The sequence below is a fragment of the Crocodylus siamensis genome, chromosome 5 (genome assembly GCF_052110815.1).
Source record: "Crocodylus siamensis isolate JL-2025a chromosome 5, ASM5211081v1, whole genome shotgun sequence".
NCBI lineage: Eukaryota > Metazoa > Chordata > Crocodylia > Crocodylidae > Crocodylus > Crocodylus siamensis.
In genome coordinates this window covers 174,075,209-174,098,450 of record NC_143399.1, presented here as the reverse complement: position 1 = coordinate 174,098,450, position 23,242 = coordinate 174,075,209, and the positions used below count along the sequence as shown (strand labels likewise).

Genomic DNA, 23,242 nt, shown 5'->3' with positions numbered 1-23,242 from the left:
ATCTAAAGCTCCTCACTTAAAATTTTTGTTAAGTATACCTTAGGTTTATCAGCTGTTGAGTAAAAGATGAGACTACCAGCTATTGGGGATTATTTCATTTTTTAAAATTCCCATATTTAAGAAAAAGAACAAAAAAGGCACTTGAAAATTACTTAATCCGAAGTGACACACCAGTAATTTCTGTAGGAAGTATAGATTCTTCCTGAACAGAGTTTGCTGTTGGTTTCAGCTAAGTTCTTATCTTACATAGAGACCAGTAGTATTTAGGAGCATATCTTCCCATTGTTTAAATATATTTACCCTGCTGTCTGGTGTGCATCCATTGTAGCTTCATAGCAGTTTTAACTAAAAAAAATATATCCTTTTGAATTCAGTAGGTGATTTTCAAGGAATCTTGCCTGTCTATTTAGGAAAGTAACATGGGACAATTAACATGTAATGCACAAATCAGTCTATTATAAACAGGAGCAAGAAAAAAGCCTTTTGAGCCTTGGCTTAATGTTTGTGTTAACCTCATGTTGTGGAGTGGTAAGATGGCTTCATAAGATCCAAATCTTTTGAGCAAATGAAACAATGCTCTCTGTATTCTAATGAAATAAAATACTCACAAATTGTGGTGTTACTTCAGCTATTGCTATGGACTCTTTTGTAAAGAGTGGATTCAAAGTCATAATGGATTTCCCTTATAGATTTTTCTGGGGCATTTTACAGGTCACCAGGTGTCAAAAATGACAAGAAATAAATGCAAACTGACATTTATTGCAGTTGCTCCCATTCTAATCTTTGTACATGCATGACCATTCATAGCAGTTGTGTCTTTCATAAGCATTCATTTAATTTGCTTTCACAACTCAGGCAAGAAACTTAATTTTTATATGAAAATGTAGATTTTGTGGATCAGGTGATGGCTAACACATTCCTTGTTGTTGTAGGCAATGGATTTAAGGAATATACTTGCCACCTTAGAATGTAAACTTTTCAGCCTGGCACTATTACATGAAGTGTTAACATAAATAGAAAGGAGGCAAAGAAATCTTCACCAGAACTCCCTCTTTTCACTGGGTGATTTATTTTACATGTACACATTAGCTATCACGTTTACAAAGACACTGGCACCAAAAAGAGCAACATTCGGAACTAGAAGCTGTCTAATATATAACCTAAATTTCAGATGTTTATAAAATCCAGCATAAATACTTAGAAGATAACTCTCATCCCTGGGGATTTATACATGCAAAAACAAAGTGATCAGGTACTGACATGCTTTGTTAACAGAAATATATTTCTCTGACAAGCTGACAACTTGCATCACTCTGAAGAGGAATTCCTCAGTACAGTATTGAGTTCTTTACTAGCATGGCTAAAACATGCTTTCATTGTAAATTAAGTGCTGTTATGTGGTAAATGTAACTACCATCTAACAAAACTCAGCCTTTCTGCCTGCATACATCAGACTATACCAAATTCTTGAACAGACTCTACTAGACACAGTTATTTGTTGTATTTGTATTGCATATAGGCGGTGGAAGCTGCAGGAAGCTACCAAGAAGGAGTATACCTACTTGGCCTGGAATTGCAGGGAGGCAGTTAGAAAAAACAAAGCAACTACAAAGCTGACGCTGGCAACACAAATTAAAGACAACAAAAAATCTTTTTTTTAGGTATGTAGGGAGTAAAAGAAAGGTGCAGGGCAGCATAGGACCCCTACTGAACAAGAAGGACCAATTAGTGACAGAGATGGGGAGCAAGGCTGAGCTATTCAGTGAGTTTTTTGCCTCAGTGTTCCTGAACAGGGCTCAAGATAAGTCTCCTAATGGGCTCTTAGATGAACATGAGAGACATCAGCCCACCAACTGTCAACGCTGACTTGGTGCAGAGTCACTTGGATGGACTGGATGTATTCAAGTCAGCAGGCCCGGATGAGGCCAAGGGTACTGAAGAAACTGGCCGGTGTCATAGTGGAACCACTGGCACGGGTGTTTGAGCGCTCATGGCGCTTGGGTCATGTCCCAGAGGACTGGAAAGGGCCAGTGTGGTCCCTATTTTCAAGAACGGGAGGAAGGAGGATCTGAGTAATTATAGGCCAGTCAGTCTCACCTCCATCCTTGGAAAGCTCTTTGAAAAGATTATGAAGGATTATATTTGTGGCAGTCCAGCAGGAAAAATAATGCAGCAGGGAAACCAGCATGGATTCATAGCAGGTAAATCATGCCTGACCAATTCAGCTTTGTTTTATGAGAGAGTCACAAAATGCTTAGACATAGGAGTAGAGGTGAATGTCGCTTTCTTGGACTTTAGCAAGGCCTTTGATATGGTATCTCATCCTATTCTCATAAATAAATTAAGAGGCTGTGACTTAGATGTTTACTGGGTGGCAAATTGGCTTAGCGATCACACCCAGAGAGTGGTAGTAGACTGATCGGTATCAACCTGGAAGGATGTGAGTAGTGGGGTCCCACAGGGTTTGACCCTTGGACCTGTACTCTTCAATATTTTCATCAGTGACTTGGATGTAGGTGTGAAGTGTACTCTGTCCAAGTTTATGGATGATACTAAATTGTGGGGTGAAGTGCACGCTCCGGAGGGTAGGGAACAATTGCAGGCAGACCTGGACAGGTTAGAAAAGTGGGCAGTACAAAACAGGATGCAGTACAACAAGGACAAGTGCAGAGTGATGCATGTAGGGTCCAAAAATATCCAGCACACCTACTGGCTGAGAAGTAACCCCCTCAGCAGCACAGAAGCAGAAAGGGATCTCAGAGTCATAGTGGACTCCAAGATGAACACGAGTCATCAGTGTGACGAAATCATCAGCAAAGCTAACTGCACTTTATCGTGCATCAGCAGATGCATGACAGATAGAACCAAGGAGGTGCTACTGCCCCTCTGTGTGGCATTCATCAGACCGCAGTTGGAGTACTGCATCCAGTTTTGGGTGCCGTACTTCAAGAAGGATGTTGATAGACTCGAGAGGGTCCAGAGGGCCACTTGTATGATTAGGGGCTTACAGGACAAGTCCTATGAGGAGAGACTAAGGGACCTGGACCTCTTCAGCCTCTGCAAGAGAAGGCTGAGAGGTGATCTTGTGACCACCTACAAATTCATTACCGGGTCACAGCAAGGGATCAGAGATGCTCTGTTCACCAGGGTGCCTCTTGGGGTAACAAGGAACATGGTCACAAACTGACAGAGATCAGATTTAGGCTAGATATGAGGAAAAACTTCACAGTAAGGGTGGCCAAAATTTGGAATGGGCTTCCAAGGGAGGTGGTACTCTCCCCTCACTTGGGGGGTCTTTAAGAGAAGGCTGGATAGGCATCTAGCTAGGGTCATCTGACCCCAGCACTCTTTCCTGCCTATGCAGGGGTTTGGACCTGAAGATCTGTTGAGGTCCCTTCCGACCCTAGCATCTATGAATCTATATGATACTTTAATGACTTACTGTAGTGTTTCTGAGGTGCAGAATGGATGATTTCAGAGATTGGTGTACATCTGATGTACAGTCCTGTGGTTCTAGATCACTGTTTTTATGTGGTCCAGATCAGTAGTGATCAAAAGCTATTTCCAATGTGTGCCTGTGTTTGCCTATATGAAATTGCATTTTAGAATTCTCCTAGATTGAGAAACTTAGAAAATGGGATGTCTGTTTTCTTGCAATACCTGAAAATGAGTTTAATTTTATTTTCTCTTTATGACCATTTTTTCATCAAATAGTACAGAATATAATGTTTAATAGAAACATGTAACTTGGAATGTTAGGATGATATTTATTCAGTTGTTTTTTCACTTGATAGGAAATAACACCAGGTATGACCTTACCCCTGTTACTGCAGTCAGTGTTCATTTGCTCAACAGTGACGGGACTCCAATCCCAGTGAATGGCCCCATCTATGTAACAGTGCCTCTGCCAGCAAACAGCAACCTGAAACACAATGCTCATGTTCCAGCATGGAAGTTTGACCAAAAATTTGGTAAGCAATTCTTGGTAACTGTCTTGCATGTGGTTTCATTTCTCAAACTAGTTTTCTTGCTGGTTTTCATGTGTTGGTATTGGGTTCCCCTTAGAGCATGCAAAAATCTGCTTTCTTTCTTTATATGAAAATAGAAACAATGGTTACTGGTAAAGCTGGATGATTAGTTTTTAGAAAGGTAACTTGGCTGCATAAAGTCTCTGTTTTTAGTTAAATCATTTCATGCAAACTTCAGAGTATTTGCAAAAGGAATATTAACAATATTCCGTATTTTTGCATAAACACTCAACTGCATTCCAGCAGTGTCTATTTCAATGTTTTCCAGGAATTTTTTTCACCTAAGGACTGGGAAGCAATGCTGCTTACTAGAGTAGGAGATCTGAATGTTATTCCTGGCTCTGCCATAGGCCTGCTGGATGACCTTAAATAAGACATTTCAGCTCTCTGTTTCCCCATATATCAAATAGGGATACTGATACCAATTTAGTAAATGACTTTGAACTTCACAGATGACAAGCTCTTCATAAGAGCCAAGTAGTAATATAATAGGGTTCTCCCTTATACTTATAGAAATACTTATAGAAATTACAAACCAACCATGGGCATATAAAAGTTATCTGAACATTTTGAAACATTAAGGACCCTCAGAAACCTAAGCCATAAAATGCACTGAATTGTTTCTGCTGCTTTTTGCTGAGGGGGAATTTCACTCCTGTACTGAGCATCAGTACAAGGTATCTGCCTCTTTCGCCCTTATGTTTTCAAGGTATAAACAAGGCTTGCATTGTACATAGAGTGGAGCTGGCCCTCTGCTCAGGGATGAATTTCACCTTGAATAACTTAATTGGTCTGTGAAGAACACATCAGATGAAGACAGGAGAATGGATGAGAAAGCTAGAGATTAGGAAATATAAGAAAAATGGAAAATCAAGAATCATGGATCACTGGAAAGAATTAAATCATATGCCCCTGGCTGGTGAAAGATTTCGATGAAGTTAGGATATCTTGCAGAAGTTCTTAGAAGAATTGGCATGAAACCATTGTGTTTTTTCTATGGTGAGAATTTTGCTTATCTCTTGCTTCTATTTACTAAAGGGTGCATGTGTCTGTGTGCGTGTGGTTTTTGTTTTATTTTTCCCCAAATAATAATCCTAACTGTAAAATATCTGTATTATTATAGATGGAGTTGTCAGGATGTTATGGGAATAACTTTAAATAACTTGTGAAATGTAATGCAGAATGATACGTCTGAATGCTTTTACCAACCCATCACCAATTGAATGGAGTGAGATTTAGGGCTTCCTGTCAGGAAAACTAGAATCTTCTGTTGACACAGAGGCGATCACATTCACTTACTCAGGTTCTTCCTGAAAATTATTTTAGTTTGTGATTTGGGCTTGTTTTGTTTTTACTTTTTCACCGGAAGAATGGGAAGGCTGACTCATATTCACTTTCCCCACAAGAGGCTGTCCATGCCTGATCATTCCAGTCTCAAATATAACTCTGGCATGGTTCACTGATAGTTACTTTCATAGAATCATAGAAGTAGGGTCGGAAGGGACCTTGTAGATCTTCAAGTCCAACCCCTGGCCTGGGCAGGAGAAAAACTGGGCTCAAATGACTCCAGCCAGGTAGGCATCAAGCCTCTTCTTAAAGACCCACAGGGTAGGAGCCAGCACCACTTCCCTTGGAAGTTGGTTCCAGATCCTAGCTGCCCTGACCGTGAAGTACTTCTTACGGATGTCTTATCTAAACCTCCTCTCCAACAACTTGTGGCCATTATTCCTTGTTATGCCAGGGGGCGCTAGGGGAAACAAGGTCTTTCCCAAACCCTTCTGGTCCCCCCCTAGTGAGTTTATAGACCGTCACCAAGTCCCCCCTCAGCCTTCTCTTGTGAAGGCTGAACAGGTTCAAGTCCCGCAGTCTCTCATTGTAGGGTCTGCCCTGCTGTCCCCAGATCATGCGGGTGGCCCTCCTCTGGACCCTCTCAATGTTGTCCACATCCCTTCTGAAGAGGGGCGCACAGAATTGGACGCAGTACTCCAGCTGTGGCCTGACCAGTGTCGTGTAGAGGGGGAGGATCACCTCCTTGGCCCTACTTGAGATGCACCTGTGGATGCACGATAAGGTGCGGTTACAGTGCTTGGTCTGTAACCTCACATTGTCGGCCCATGTTCATCTTGGAGTCAATAATGACTCCAAGACCCCTTTCTGCCTCCGAGCTCTCAAGAAGGGAGTTTCCCATCTTATAAGTGTGCTGCTGGTTACTACTGCCCAAGTGCAGCACCCTGCACTTGTCAATATTGAAACACATCCTGTTTTTGCTAGCCCATCTCTGTAACCTATCCAGGTCTTGCAGCAGTCTTTCCCTCCCTACTAGCGTGCTCACCTCACCCTAAATTTTGGTATCATCAGCGAATTTAAACAGGGTGCTTTTCACCCTGTCGTCTAAATTGCTGATAATGAGATTGAACAGCGCGGGCCCAAGGACCGAGCCCTGGGGGACTCCACTGCCCACTTCCCCCCAGGCTGAACATGACCCGTCCACCACCACCCTCTGAGTATGACCCTTCAGCCAATCTGTAATCCATCTGACTGTAGGCATCAATGCCACAGTCGCCTAGTTTTTTAATGAGGATGGGGTGGGAGACGGTGTCAAAGGCCTTGCTGAAATCCAGAAAGACTGTGTCCACGGCAACACCTGCATCCAAGGCTTCTGTGACCTGATCATAAAAGGGAATCAGGTTGGTCTGACAGGACCTGCCCCTAATGAAACTGTGCTGGTTGCCCTTGAGCATCATCCCTGAAGCTGGCCCATCACAGATCTGCTCCTTGATGATCTTCTCAAATTCGTGAGAGTTTCCTTAGGATTGAGGTAAGACTGACGGGCCTATAGTTGCCCAGGCCCTCCCTCCTTCCTTTTTTAAAGATGGGGACCACGTTGGCTATCTTCCAATCATCTGGCACCTGGCCTGAGCACCACGAGCACTTGTAAGGCCATGCCAAGGGCCCTGCAGTAACTCCTGCTAGCTCCCTCATCACTCTGGGGTGGAGAGCATCTGGACCTGCTGATTTGAACATGTCCAGCCCCTCCAGAAGCTCTCTAACCTGGTCCTCCCCAACCTGAGGTCTGGAGGTGTTCCCCTCAAATTCGTCTTGCATCACGGTGGGGAAGTCCCGGTCCCTGCACAAGAAAACAGAGGTGAAGAACTGGTTAAAGGGGTCTGCTTTCTCCTCTGGCACAACCACCAGATTGCCCAGCATATCTTGCAGGGGCCCCACATTTCCCAGTGTTTTCTTCATCCTCCCTATATATTAGAAAAAGGACTTTTTATTATCTTTGATCTTGGACGCTAGTCACAGCTCTGTGTCCACCTTAGCTTTCTTGACATCCCCCCTACAGGCCTGGGCAGAGGAGATATACTCCTCTTTGAAGATAGCACCCCCTTCTACCGGGTGTACGCCACCTTTTTGGCAATCAGGCATTCCAAGACGCCCTTGGTGAGCCAGGGGGGGCTTTTGGGCACTCCTGCCCCCCTTGCTTCTTGTTGGGATGGACACCCCTTGGGCCCTGCGTATCATCTCCTTAAGGAATGACCACTCATCTTGGGCACCGAGTTCCCCTACTCTTGAGAACCCCAGTGCCTCTCCCACTAATCTCAATTCGTTGAAGTTGGCCCTTTTGAAGTCTAGGGCTACCGCCTTGCTGCAGGCCCTTGACACCCTGCACTGGAAGGTGAATTCCAGCAAGTGATGATCGCTATCACTCAGGTGGTCAAGGACCTGGAGGCCCCTTACCAGGTCGTCGCCTGTGGCCAGGACCCGGTCCAACAGGGCATTTTCTCTGGTGGGACTGTGCACCTCCTGAATTAAGTGGAGGTCCTGTATCTTGGCCAGGAACCTCCTGGAATGGTCCGACCTGCCTGACTGTTCCTCCCAGCAGATGTCCAGGTAATTTAAAACACCCATGGCAATTACATCCCTTGCCTTAAGTGCCTCTGCAAGCTGGCCCGAAAATTCCCGATACAGCTCCTTCCCTTGGTTGGGGGGTTAAAGCCCTCTCTCCGTCACCCCCTTGTATCTTGACCCAGTGCACTTCAGCCTGCCCTTCCTCTGACCCCATTCTGCTGGCAAAGGATGTGTATCGCTCCTTGACATAGAGCGCCATACCCCGCCTTTTCTTTCTTCTCTATCCCGCCTGTAAAGCCTATAGCCCCTAATGCTAACTGCCCAGTCATGGGATGAATCCCACCACGTTTCTGTAAGCCCTATTATGTCTGGGTTTGAACTGGCTATTCTGTGGGCGAGTTCCTCCTGTTTGTTCCCCATACTACGAGCATTGGTATATAGGCATTTAAGGCCTTGCATAGCTGCGTGTGCCACCCCCTGATTTGGGAAACTGTCTCGACCCCTGTTTCTTACCTGGGTACTCCTTGCATTTGTCACCCGTCTTGCCCGGGTGGTATCTCCACATCTTCCTGTGGTGCCCTCCCCCGGCGAGGCTAGTTTAAAGCTCACCGTACGATATCAGCCAACCTGGAAGAGAAGACACACTTGCCTTTAGGAGAGAAGTGAAGCCCATCACTTTAAGTGATGCTTATTTTGATTTAAGGTCTGATTTGTTTATGATAAGTAAAAGTTCATGTCTTAGAAAAGGGACAGCAAAACATTTTTCTTATTGTGGAATACACTTTTCACTTTTGCATGTAAAGACCTGAGTGCTCAGTGTCCAGTGGCTGCCATTGAATGGGGAAACCAGTGCCACTAGCCAGACTCCCGTCATGGGGTTGATTCTATACTGGCTACCTTTTGCCACAGATAGGACTTTGGCTAGCAGGTCATGGTTGGAGCATCATGATGCTGTTAAAGACAAACAGTTGGCTTCCTAGGAAATCATCCCCATCGGCACAAAGCACCTGGATATGGAGCTCAGGACATTGTCATTATGGCTCCTTCAGCGGACCAGCATCAGCTCTGTACAGCTGAGGGAGGGGGCACAGTTAATTCTAAATCCCTTTACTTCTTCCTAGTTCTGGCATTGACTGGGGGCTCATTTAGCGCCCTTGCACCTGACTGTAGAGTAGCTTCAAACCCGCTGCGTGCTGTGCTGACTGCACTAACATCCAAGGAACGGTGACCTTATCTCTGTATGAGTGCAGCACAACAGCAGTCTGTCACTTGATTTCTCTCTTAGTACTGGGGGATGTGAAGGGAGCTGGCACAGAGCCATTTTGAGCTGGCTCTCTGCCATCCAGGGTTTTTTCCCATGATGGGGGAATCCTCAGCTTTCCCAAGTAAGCTGACTTTAGATTCCCTCTGAGCCCCCAGAGCCAGGCAAAAAAAAAAATATAAAAAGATCCTTCTAGCTTTCTGATGTGGATTTTTTCCTGTGTCTTTACCTTCGGGAGCTCTCCTTTGTCAGCCATGGTTTATGTTGTGGTTTTCTTTAGTAAACTTTTAGTAGCTAAAGACTTTCACAAATATGTTTAATAATTGGGGTGAATGCCAGTGGTGAAAGTGTGTTACTGTGAAATAATTCAGTGCTGCTTTCAGACATAGTAGCAATATCAATTTTGCTGGGCAATGCTTAGTTTTTGTTGAGAAGTCTTGTGGTTTTTATCATTACTATATGCAGTACAATAGTATTTCAGGTTCAACTGCATATAACTTCTCACTTTTTTTCTCCCTCCTCCCAAAATATTGGGCATGTTTTTGAAACCAGATGATTATATATATTACAGAGAAAATATACTAATAAAAATCCAACAACATTTAGTCTGTGAATATGGGATTTTTTATAGATTCTATAGATTGAAGAGACAATTATTCATATACCACGGTAGCTTGAATTAATTAATGGGTGAATAGTTAAGTAGATGCTGCTGCAGTGCTTGGTCTGAAATTTCAGGCAGTATTTATAATTCCAATCTGCATAGTAGATGCCTAAATACCTTTAAAAATGTCTTCCCTAATCTTTTTGGATGACATCTTTATCCAATAAACTCAATAAAAATCCCTGATTATAATGAGGTCAGGATTTCAGGTGTTAGGATGCAAATTAATATATTAACATGTGTGACTATCACAGATACTAGGATCATGAATACTATAAAAAGCGTTTTAAAAATAAAACTGAAATAAGTTTTTTTTAAAATAATTAGCAAATAAAAAATTAGAATTATTTTATCTGTGAACGTTGTGATAAACTAAGTGGAAGAGGTGTGAGAGATTTTTAAACAGCTGTATTGTAAATTCTAAGCCATCCAGTTTACTACCAATTATTTTAAAGCAATTATCTTGTAAAAGAGCGTCACCCTGGAGATAATTCAGCTAGGAGAGTGGAGACTTACATTTTCGCAATAAATAGATTCATGTATTAAAATCACTTGTCTTCTAGCTGCTGGCCTCCATATTCAGACACACCCTTAGACATGGCACTGTTCACATAAGTTTACTATGTATTTGTTGGCAGGTTTATTTACAGCGATGATGAGCTGATGTTACTGTAAAAGTTACATCAGTTAGAGTATCAGTGGATGCAGAAAGGAGAAAATCTGACTGCTGAGACCAACGGACTTTATACAGTAGCTAGTTTTTGCCATGATAAAACGTAGGATTGGAACATGATTTTAAAACATCTTAATAATCTTTCAGTTAAGAATGTAAATTGCTTTATATTAAACTATTTACAAGCAGTTGCTTCGGTGGAATCCCTGAAATGTCTAGAAAGTCTGTTGTTGGTGTATATCTGTAATGGCTGGAAGGCATTGGACTGCAGAGTTAACATGCTGTGGGATTTCATGCACTTTGGCTCCTCAGTTGTTTTGTCGAGACACTGTATACCGGGGTGCTTAGCCCCCAGCCCACAGGCCAGATGCCACCTGCAGACCCATGCCTTTCAGGCTTCAAAGGTACCCACACGTCTGAAAATTTGGCAGCAGGGAGTAATGGCAGCAATTTCCACTCTCCTACCAAATTTCTGGGGCCCAGTCTAGGCAAACGGGGGCAGAGTGGAGGCAGGGCAGGGCCACAGTCTGGTTGCATGTGCTCAAGGGGAGGCAGTGCAGAGTCCCAGTACAGCAACGTGGGTCCCAAGGAGACAGCATAGGGCTGAGGGAGGCAGCACAGGCCCCTGATCCAACAGCACGTGTCCTAGGGAGGTAGTTTGGGGCCCCTGTCCGGTGTTGCACATCCCAGGGAGCTGGTGTTGGTCTGAAGGAGGTGGCTCAGGGCCCTGATCCAGCAGTGCAGATCCCAGGGAGGTAGCATGTGGCCGTGGGAGATGTCACAAAGCCCCAGTCTGGTAATGTGGGATTGAGAGGCAGCACAGGGGCCCAGTCTGGTGGTGTGGGGCCTGATGTAGCCCATGGACTGGCCCCATGTTACTCATATGGCCTTCAGTGACAATGGTTGAGCACCACTGTTGTGTACCAAAGCCTCAGTGTACATTATGTACAGTATACTATAGTAATTACTACTACCATTATTTATATTGCCCAAGAGTACAGCCAAGATTGAAGCACCTTTAGACTAGGCCGTGTGCAAGCAGAGGGGAAGACATTTCCTACCCTAAATAGCTTACAGTCCAATTGAATCAGAAAAGCCGTATCCAACATACTATATACTACTAGAAACTCTCAGGTTTCCTGAGCATGTGAAGATTCATTTGCAAGTTGTGAAGAAAAAAATAAGGCTTCACAGCTTACACTGTTTCTGTAGTTTCCAAGCTCTTTGACAGTTTGATGTTGACTTTCTTTTCTATCTTAACTGTCAAGACTAAATTAGTCCCTTTAACGACTAAATACACAGAGGAATACAAGTTTTAAGTAACTGCTTTCAAAGAATCTAGTATTTTATGTGTTGCCATAGAAATGGTAGTTACCAAACCAGCTTTTTATCATGCATGATGCCTACATAATAGGCACAAATATAATTGCAGAGTAGCAGATGGATCTCAGCTTCTAAAGGAAAAGAAGATCTTCTGCTAATGCTTCATGTGCCTAACTCTGAGGTAGGTTTTGGCTAGCATGATTCCTTCGGAAGAATATAATTTAAAAGCATGGGTCAAAGACACTTGTGTTTGCTTTATTTATTTATTTATTTATTTATTTATTTTAATAGAGGCTATGGCTTTCAGTGCTGAGTGGTAGAATTGGGTTTGTTCTTTTTTTAAAGAAACCTTGTGTGCCATCTTTATTGCTTCTCTGGGTATGATAGGCATTTCGAGGCACAGAAAATTAGGCATAGACATGCATACTACAGTAACATATAGAGAATGAGAGAGAGAGAACAGAGAAGGAAATTGATGCTAACATTTATGCACATGCACTGCTCAAGTGGCCAACATGTACCTAGCAACAAAAAACTATAAAAACAAGGAAATAAAATGAAAACTTAAACCAAATAACATAAAATTACATTGATTTCACCAATGCACAGCCCCACATACTGCTGTAATTCTGCCCCCATGAGGAGGTTCCCAGACCTCCACCCAGAGACAGGTGGCAGAGATAGAGGGGAAAGTAGGCATGAAGGTTCAAGATGAGGAGGGCAGTGGAGCTAAGGATGGCAAGGTTGTGCAGTTAAGATTACTTTTAGTGGGAAAAGGGTAAGCATGCTAGGACAGCTGCTTGAGTGGTGATTAAGATTCTGGATCAGAAAAGGAGTGAAGCTGCCAGGTAGAGCTAGAAGCTACTAAAGAGGGATCTTGATATCAAGACAGTCTTCTGTATGTCCTCCCTCAACCCACGCTAGACAATGTAGCCATCTTTGTCTGGATCTCTGGTTCTCCTTCTACCCCTTCAACTTTGTATCTCCCTTAATAATATTCACTAATAAAGCTAATTGTGTGTGTGACTTCTGGTAACGGATCAAGTTATGTAAATCATGTGTCTATGCTGCCATTTCCAAATCTGTAAAATAGATACAATAACCTGACAGATGTATTGTGAGACTGAATGAATTAATGGTTGTAAATTGCTTTGAAGTCTTTAGATAGGAGCTGGTAGTTGCATTCTCTTGTTTATTTACTTAAGTGTTATTCTAATATTGTTAATCAAATATGTGTCACATGTCAATAACATATTAAGCAAATGTTAAATGCAGTATCTTTCATGTAAACTCAGCATTCAGAAATTACAGTGCTGGAGGCACAACCAAGCCTTTGCATTTAAAATTAGTTATTGACACATGTATAAAAGCATGGGTGACTGGTGCTGCCTTAGTCATGTACCCCCCCCCGCCCCCCTCCCGTGACTGCTGTAGCTGTTTCTGTGAGTGGCCACGGCCGCTTCTGGGAGCAAGCTCCAGACAATTGTTGCAGCCACTCCCAGAAGCGGCCGCAGCCACTCGTGGAAGCGGCTGCAGCTACTGCAGCGATTGGCCAGGGTGGATGGACACTGGTGCTCCTGCCTGCCCCCCCGCCCATCGCCTAAGTGGTGAGCATGGCCGGTCAGGGGGTGCACCGGTGTTCTCAGGGGGTGCACATGCACCCCTGTCCACCCCCCTATGCATTGCCACTGTATAAAATAAATGTTTTTTTGACAAGCTTTACAGTTCTGGCATTTTTAGGGGGTGGGCAGAATGCTTAAGGAACTGAAACAAGGGAAATTACTTTTGTATACAATCTGCCCCAACACCTACTCAAATGTTATTAAAATTATTAAATAAAGAAAAATGCTTTTCTAAAACACTTTTTTAAAACATCTGACTGGTAGCTGATGTATGTAAAGGAAAGTCTGAATAAAATTATCACAGAGGTAACAAAGGGAAACAGAAGAGCCGTGTTCAGACTGGAGAATTGAACAATTATGTTTTGTGGAGATGTTTTCTGCCAAAAAATCTGTGTCAAGAAAGCATTTTTTCCTGGTGCTCAGTAGTCTGAAGCGCACCAACCTGTTTTGGAGGGTTTGCCAAATAATTATGGCATTTCTACAACAGTAGTATGTTTTAACTAGACTAATCCAAATAGCAGAAGGCTGTAAGGGCAGATTCATAGTAGAATAATAAAGAAGACATGATCTCAGAGCATGAACCTTTCTTGTGTGTGTATGTTGCCTAGCATCTTCAAAAACAAAATTGTAATGTTAACTTATTAGATAGTTAAATTAGTAAATTACAGGACTGCATTAGTAATGGTAGAGTGGTATACTGACAATCATGAAACAAATATTTCAAGGTTCTATTTTGTTGCCTTAAAGCTTTTCTAAAAAAACGCCAAAAATGTATTTGGGTTAAAATTTCCCACGTTGATGTTGCCTAGAGGTAATCTTGTTAACTGCTTTCGAGGATTCAACTCCACTGGCAGTTTATTCATGTTTTAAAATAACGAGAATAATGTACAACTGGAGTAAAATATTTCCTTTAAAAAAATGCCATGGACTGAATTCTCAGTGAGTGCATCTACACAAGATGCTTTCCTGTGAAGTATCATAGTTTGCTGCACAGCAGGCATGTACATCTACACTTGCACGTGCTTACTGTTCAGTAAAATTCTCTAATCATGAGTAAATTTGTTACCTGCAAATTCAAGAAGCAGATTTATTCACGGGTACTTATTGCACATGTAGACACCTGACCAGGAGCAAATTTGCTCCCAGTCAGCCAGCCACAAGGGGGTGAGAAATTGTTCCCTGCCCCTGGGAGCTGCCTGCTGTTGAAGTGGGCTTGGGCAGGAATTATGTCCCCCTGCCTTGGCAGCAGAAAGCTCCAAGCCCCCCTGTCCAAGATCATGATCAAGGAGTGGAGGGTGGGAGATCCTTATCTCCCAGTGCCAGCTCTGCCACAGTGGGGCCAGCACAGGAAGATCTTTATCTCCCAGCCTGAGCCCTATGACTTAAGAGTTTAGGCTGGGAAATAACGATCTTCCAGTGCCAGCCCTGCAAAGGTGGGGCTGGCACTGGGAGCTCCCTGTTGGTGGGGGCTGGGGAGCCTGTTCCCCACTCAGCTCCATAAGAAAAATGTCTCCTGGCCCAGTGCTCCCTGCCACCCCCTGGGCTAGCACCCAGGAGGCACCTAGATCTCCCGCTGATGGCAGCAGGGCCCCATTGTAGAGCCGCAGGAAGTGGGAGCAGTTCTTTAGACTCTACAAAAGTATGGCTCTCACCAGATGTGTTTATCCATCATATTGGATAAATACACCTGGTGAGAGCCATACTTTTGAAGAGTCTAAAGAAATTAGCTCTAGAAATAACCACATTTGCTATGCTGTGAATATTTCATAGATTTCATAGACATTAGGGCTGGAAGAGACCTCGGGAGATCATCGAGTCCAGCCCCCTGCCCAAAGGGCAGGAAGTCAGCTGGCGTCATAGGATCCCAGCAAGATAAGCATCCAATTTACTCTTGAAGGTGTTCAATGTAGGCGCTTGAACCACCTCCGCTGGCAGACTGTTCCAGACCTTGGGGGCTCGGACAGTAAAGAAATTCTTCCTTATGTCCAGCCTGAAACGGTCTTGCAGGAGTTTGTGACCGTTTGACCTCGTCATCCCTTGGGGCGCTCTGGTGAACAGATGTTCCCCCAGATCCTGGTGGTCACCCCTGATAAACTTATAGGTGGCCATCAGATCACCCCTGAGCCTATGCTTTTCCAGGCTAAAGAGTCCCATGGCTCTCAGCCTGTCATCGTAAGATCTGTTTTCCTGACCTCTGATCATGCGCGTGGCTCTCCTCTGGACTCTCTCAAGCTTCTCCACATCCTTTTTGAATTGTGGAGCCCAAAACTGGACGCAGTACTCCAGCTGCGGCCTCACCAAGGCTGAGTACAAGGGGAGAATGACGTCCCGGGATTTGCTCGAGAAGCATCTATGGATGCACGCCAGCATTTTGGTCACTTTACTAGCCGCAGCATCGCATTGGAGGCTCATGTTCATCTTGTGGTCAATGATGACCCCCAAGTCTTTTTCTTCTGTAGTGCTAACCAACATAGCACTGCCGAGCCTATAAGGGTGCTGCAGGTTTTTCCTCCCAAGGTGGAGAACCTTGCATTTTTCGGTGTTAAACACCATGAGGTTCTCGTCTGCCCATTTGCTGAGCTTGTCCAGGTCAGCCTGGATCACCCGCCTATCTTCTGGCGTGGATGCTTTGCCCCAAAGTTTGGTGTCATCGGCGAACTTGGCCAGTCCACTCCTAACTCCAATGTCCACATCATTAATGAAGATGTTGAACAGTATGGGTCCCAGGACAGAGCCTTGAGGGACCCCACTGGTTACAGGGCACCATGATGACTGACTGCCATCAATCACAACCCTCTGGGTCCGACCACAAAGCCAATTTCCCAGCCAGCGGATCGTGGTGGAGCCAAGGCCACAACTGGGCAGTTTGGCCAAGAGGTGATCATGGGATACCAGATCAAAAGCTTTTTTGAAGTCAAGATATATGACATCAATCTCTTCTCCCTTGTCCAGGTGATAGGTCACCTGGTCATAGAAGGAAATGAGATTGGTCAAACAAGACCTACCCGCAACAAACCCGTGCTGGCTGTCCCTTAGAATGTTAGCCTGGGCCAGCCCATCAAGGATGGCCTCCTTAATAAACTTTTCTAAGATCTTCCCCAGGATAGAAGTCAGGCTAATGGGCCTATAGTTAGCTGGATCCACTCTCCTCCCTTTCTTGAAGATCGGCACCACACTGGCCTTCTTCCAGTCTTCGGGCACTACACCAGAGCGCCAGGAGTTTTCAAAGACCCGTGCCAGGGGCTGGGCTATGACGCTCGCCAGCTCCTTGAGTACCCTGGGGTGCAGGTTGTCAGGGCCAGCTGACTTGAAGGTATCCAGCTTCTCAAGGTGTTCCTTCACGAGGTCAGCATTGATGGAGGGTAGGGGATCCCCCTTACCCAGATTTCCCTGTCCCATAGCAGGCGTGGGCATCCCGTGTGACTGATGAAAGACTGACGCAAAGTACCTATTTAATAGGTTGGCTTTTTCCTGGGCGTCAGTTGTCAGTTGCCCCATCTGGTTTAGCAGGGGTCCAACATTGCCCTTGCTTTTCCTCTGGCTCCCCACATACCTGATTTTAATAGTTTAATAGGATATCCCATTTCTTCTTACATACGTGCTTCTATTTAACCTACAAAAATTTTCAGTGATGGAATCCTGTGTGACATAAGTTACCAGAGAAGAAATCAACAATTGAAGGAATACCAATTCTTATTAAGAAATATGCATTTATAATATTAGGCAATTGTAAAAAATCAATTTTATCTTATTTCCAGCACTCTTTCCCATGAGTATAATCTTATTAATAATAAAATGAAAATCACTAGTATAGTGAGTTTAGCTTAATTCAATCTTTGGTTAATTAAATCCACCCTTCTATTTATTTAGTCCCACAGGAAACACATCATTTACCCTGTATGTAGCACAATTTGGTCATTTTACTTTGATTGCTTTCAGCAGGTATAATTAGATAATTCTTTAATTGGGGGAACACATGTTTTATCAATAAAGAGCACTTCTGTTTGAATGTTTCACATAACAGAGTGCTTCACTGGGGGGGAATGGTTTTCTTTGAGGACAGCAGTAAATTAGATTTCAGACAAAAACTGAAAAAAATGTTGACAAAAACATGGCAACACTGAGACCAAATACTTGTGGTGTTTGGACATCTATTATTATTGACATTGAAGGATACTACATGGCTGCATACAAGCTACAGTGTGCTTTAGCCAGTCACATGCCAAACTGTTTTAGTGGAAAGATTATATAATCAAAATGAGAAGAAGGAACTATAGTGGTTATGATATGGGTTATAAATTAGTTAGATTAGGCAGATTAATACAGTGTCACCAGAATTAAAAGTTCTCTCCTAGGGCTGGGTTCTGGTCTTGCATGTCAGCATGTAGGCTTGTTGAAGCAAGAGGGAGTGGAATTTTTTTCCTTTTATTCTTAAGTCACGTGTCTACCTGGGGTAGATGGCCCTTTGAGACAGTTCTGCTTGTATATATATGCATGATCCTTCCTTACGGAAATCAAAGGGTTTGCAGTTTACCCCAATAAGAGCAAGACTGAGCCCTACGCAAGTGTGGGTATGCACGGAAACCAAGAAGATTTTAATATGCTTAGCTTTCACTGTGAATGTATTAAAATACAATTCTGAGGGTGGGGTTTTCTTGTTTTGTTTTGTGGTTGTTTTTTGTTTCTTTTAAGTAAATCAATAATGCATGAACATTTACACAATAGAACCAGCACTAAGACGTGGATCTGGCAAGCACTCGCATGAACACTGCTTTTGAAGTCAGTGGGATCACTAGCATAATACTGCAAATGAAGGCTTGTCTACATAAGGAAATAGATTGTATGTCCTTGAAAATCAGATTTAATGCAATGTAGTGTCATGTCTTTTATCTCCCTTGTTCCTACTGCTCTGTTAAAGTCTTATGCCTGATTTTAACTTATAACAGACATAATCTTATGCCTGATTTTAACTGTCCCACTGGGGGAGGAGGAGTGGCATTCATTTGGTGGTGAATTTTAGGTTTACTATGGGGTTACCCTTGATAGATAATTTATATTGCTTTAATTTTTTATTATTTTTTTTAACCTTTTTCATTTTAATGACTTTAATTCTTCACTTTCCTTTTAAGTGAAGTTTTTAAACCAACTGTCCAGTTTATTTAATACCATAGTTTCATAGTTAATAGTTTCATAGTTGGTAGGGTCAGAAGAGACCTGAGCAGATCATCAACTCCGACCCCCTGCCATGGGCAGGAAAGGATGCTGGGGTCAAACAACCCCTGGTAGTTGATTATCTAGCCTCCTTTTGAAGACCCCCAGGGTAGGAGCGAGCACCACTTCCCTTGGAAGTTGGTTCAAGATCCTAGCCGCCGTGAATGTGAAGTAGTGCCTCCTGGTATCTAGCCTAAATCTACTTTCAGTCAACTTATGGCCATTGTTCCTTGTTACTCCCAGTAGTGCTCAGGGGAACAGGGACTCTCCCATTGCCTGCTGGTCCCCCTTGGCCAGTTTATAGACAGCCACCAGATCCCCTCTCAGCCTCCTCTTGTGGAGGCTGAACAGGTTCAGGTCCCATAGACTCCCCTTGTAGGGCTGCCTTGCTGCCCCCTGATCATGTGAGTGGCCTTCCTCTGGACCCTCTCAATGCTGGCCACATTCCTCCTGAAGTGCAGTGCCTAGAACTGGACACAGTACTCCAACTGCGACCTGACCAGTGTTGCATAGAGGGGGAGGATCACCTCCTTGGACCTGCTCGTGGTGCATCTGTGGATGCATGACAAGGTGTGGTTAGCCTTACTGACCACGTCCTCACATTGGCGGCCCATGTTCGTCTTGGAATCAGCAATGACACCAAGTTCCTTTTCTGCCTCTGTGCTGATGAGAAGGGAGTTCCCCAGCCTGTAGGTCTGCTATCACAATCTTTTTGTGCTGTTACAAAACCCCACTTATTCCAGAACACACTACCATTAGTAAGCAAAGAGTTACAAGGAAACTCTTACGTACTCATTTGAGTCGGTATGCTACTCCCTGACTTTAATCCTGGATCAGCATTTTGGCTCTGCTGAGCACTAATAGGGGAAAAAGAGAAATGTACAAGTGATCTATAAGCAAGAATTGTCTCTATATATAGAAGTTTTCCATGAAGCACCAGATGGTCTTTCTAGGTTAACGGCAAAAGTGAATTGGCTTCAACCACGCATTACTGACTGACTTGATAGAACTTGCTGTTTCTGCTCCAAAAATGCATTCTGACACCATGAAATGTTTTCCTGACCTATAAGACAAAAGTATTAAACAAAAATTGTCTTCATGCAATAAATTCTCCTCACACATCAAGTGTTGAGGTTCTCTTATGTTCTGTGTAGCTGGTTTGAGATGATCTTTGTTCTGGGATTTTGTGATAGGAGTACATGACAATTAACTAATAACAGTCTATATTGTCATAGCTTTTAGCCGTGCAGAGGTGTAAGATTCCCAACCACCACCTTAATCTTCTGCTTAGTTGCAATTCTGACTGCCCGTCATACTTGTATTCTGTTTTTATATATATAAATATAAACCAGACACTGTATTGTATGTGTGCATGTATGAATATATATATTTGTGTGCTTGTATATAACATACATACATATATAGTTGTGTATATAATTCTAATTATTATATATACTCATACACATGTACACACCCCCATGCACAATACAGTCTAATTACTTCCTCTGCAAGCAAGTGGCTAGAAGGGGTAAGCAGTGGGATGTGTCCTTGCTCAATAGACCCTCAGGCTTTGCCCTGCCAGCCAAGATCAGGTATCTGAGCACATGAGCTGCTCTGTCAAAAACAGTAACATAACTCCACATCCAAGAAAGTGAGGAGCAGGGTTTTGGTGTTGTGACCAGTAAGCGTTCTGGAGAACAGGCAATTGTTGGCAAAAACAAATAAGCAAGCTAAGTGAGCAGAGGACAAGCAGAAAGGCCTTCACACTAGTATCTGTCATTCACTTTCTCAGCAAATACACAGCTCCTCTGTGTTAATAACTTACTAACAATCTGTGTCCCTGCCTATTTTACAGGATGACAACTGAGTTTTTTCCCAGTGATAAGAGTGTAGCCTCTGTTAGCTTCTTGATCTCTTCATTATGCAGGCAAATACTTACTAAGTGAAAAAGCTTTTAAAGATGCATTATAAGGATTATAAGGATTGTTTGTTCAAATGCAGTGTAAAGCAGAGCAAAGCCAGCTGGATACAAGATTCCCTTAGTAAATAATTGCAGTAACAATCCCCATCTAAATGTATTGTCTATAAGTAGCAGTTGGGCAAGCTACAAGGGTGGAGGAGGATGTATGTGTGTTTCTGTATGCACATTTAAGTATCATATTTCTTAAGGGCTAGGGACAGAAGTTGCACACAAGCTGGTTTAAGTGATCAGAAACTGGTTTAAACCTGTAACTGGACAGAAGTTCAGTGCACATAAACCAGTTTCAAAATGACTGAAACTGGTTTAAGATAAACCTGGTAGAATGTAGTATCAGCCTTAACACATCTGGGTCAAACCGATTTATGAAACTTCTGCCCCAGACCAATTCCTGGTTCAAGTTAAATCACCATCCCCCAGCATACCAGCATGCTTTCGAGTCCTGGCTGAGCTGTGCTGTCTGCTCCAGCAGAGAAGGGTTGAGGGTGAAGGGGAGACAGGGACTGCCCTCCCCAAGCAAACCCTAGCTGGGTTCTGGAGCTGGGGGAGTTAAACAGAGCTGCTTTGCTTTGCTTAACTTAGTGTGACTGTGAACTACAAATCCAGAGGCACCTGGAAACAGGAAGAAGTGATGAGCAACCCTGCACAGTCCTACTGCTGTGATTCTGGACTGCAAAACCCAGAGACCTCAGGGGCAGCAGAAAGATGATGCAAACACACAGCCCATGCTGGCTGCGTGCCAAAGAGTCATGCTCTTGTGCCTCCCAGCTTCTGGCCTGGGTCACTGCAGGCATGTGGCTACAAAAAGTAAATGTTTGTTCACTTGTTAGTTAGTTTAATCTCTGCAGCTAAGACCAACGTACAAAGACTGAATCGATTCAGCCCCGGCTTTTTGACTGTCTGTACTTTTAAGAAAGCTTGGATTACAGAGAAAATTGACTCACCACTTCCACCTTCACTACCACTTGATTTCTTTACCCTGATTGCTAACTTAAACCTCTTAGACCTTTAACAAAGTCTTCAGCCTTTTTTCTTTCTTAAAGAAAAAGCTGTAAATGGGAGCTTAAGCCATGAGCAGTGTGATCACAAATGGTCAGCCTAGTGGCCACTGTACCAAACAAGTAGTAGAGCAAAGATGTTCCTTGCAAGACTGTAATTCATTTTCTCAGCTTTGCATTCAAGACCATTAGTTGTGGGTATATTTCTGTTTAGGGGATGTAACATGGTATAAAATGTGGAGGAAAAATGGTTGCCTTAAGCAATCTGGGTTTGTTTTATTCCTAGGGTCTACATTTAAAAAAAAGAAAATGAAAATATGCTGTTGCTTTGTGCAAGTTACTTAAATCTCTTTTGGCCTCTTATGTTATATCCCCATTTTGTGGGGTGTTCTGGAGATGAAGCCATTGCTATACTGCAGTGACCAAATACAGTATTGGACGGTGCCGTGTAAAAACCTAGGTAGGTTAATGTGTGCTAAAATGAACCAATGCATGGAATGACAATTTTTGTCCTGTTGGATACTTACCAAATAGGAAATACATCCTTCTCCCCTCCCCAGATATTCAATATGATTCCTGGCCACAAGTTTATATGAGGAGTCATTGATTGTATTTCTGTACATGTAGCAACTTTCTTTAATACTATAACGCTGTCAGGTGCAACAGACTTCCCAAGCTTTCACAAAATTCATATGAACTTAGTTGTCATTCAAAAGAGATGGTTTACCTGAAAAATATGTAGTTAAAAATTGCATTGTCAAAACAGTCTTTTCAAAAGAAGTCTTTCCCTATTATACTTGTGTAATTGGAACATGTGAATAATATAAGAAGTACAGAGGAAGTTGGAAATTATAAAGAATTTAGTGGTATTGCATATATCTAATAAAGTATTTCACTGTCAGTTTCAAATTTACAGCATTTTTCTTTTCTCTCCTCCAACTTCTTAGATTCATTAGTGACATCATTCCCTTTTTTGGGGAAAAGATACCAGAAAACCCATTTTATAGTGGGGCAAGTCACAATAGTGATAATATATATCCCTTTACAAAAAGGGTATTTAAAATGGGTCAAGTAAATTCAGTTTTTCATCTTCTCCATCATATCAGGAATTAATAGCACATGAAGGTGTTTATCTGCTGAAGTAGATGAAATACTGTGTTCTAGTAATCTTCTGGTGGTAGCTAAAGTGTGTGAAGAACTGCAGCTGATTAGTTTTCTTTGATTTGTTTTCACTTGTGGCACCCACTGGTGGCAGAAGAACAGAACTACTAGATCAACATATATTTGAAAATGTCTTATGTAAAATGCCTTGTGTTTAAAGGAGCATTTTAGAAGTGTCCCAAAGATGTAAAAGCATCTTTATTGGCTGCAGAAATTATTTCGAAGGAATCTACTTTTGTATCCAGCACAACATACACTTACCCCCTTTGCTTCTAATTGCCTTGCAGAAGCCTGAAAATATTGCATTGCAATGTTGTAATTTTCAGTCCTTCACAGCACCAATCCAGTTTTCTTTCAGGGAAAGTATGCAGGAGGGCTGTTACCAGAATTTGGAGGTGCTGTCTTGGATCAAAGAGAGGAACAATTCTTTTGGTGGAGGGGAGAGGGAAGGTCTTAATGTTAATGTATAAT

At 43.0% G+C, this 23,242-nt stretch overlaps 1 protein-coding gene across 3 annotated transcripts in view; it reads left to right on the top strand.

The window, feature by feature from the left end:
• Positions 1 to 23,242, top strand: part of FAM171A1 (family with sequence similarity 171 member A1) — a 120,738-nt gene that overhangs the window by 91,273 nt on the left and 6,223 nt on the right. For all 3 annotated transcript variants that reach the window (XM_090047194.1, XM_090047193.1, XM_090047195.1), the window contains one exon: positions 3,795 to 3,971. In XM_090047194.1, the coding sequence (XP_089903320.1) occupies positions 3,795 to 3,971 (177 nt within the window). The remainder of the gene's footprint in view (positions 1 to 3,794; positions 3,972 to 23,242) is intronic.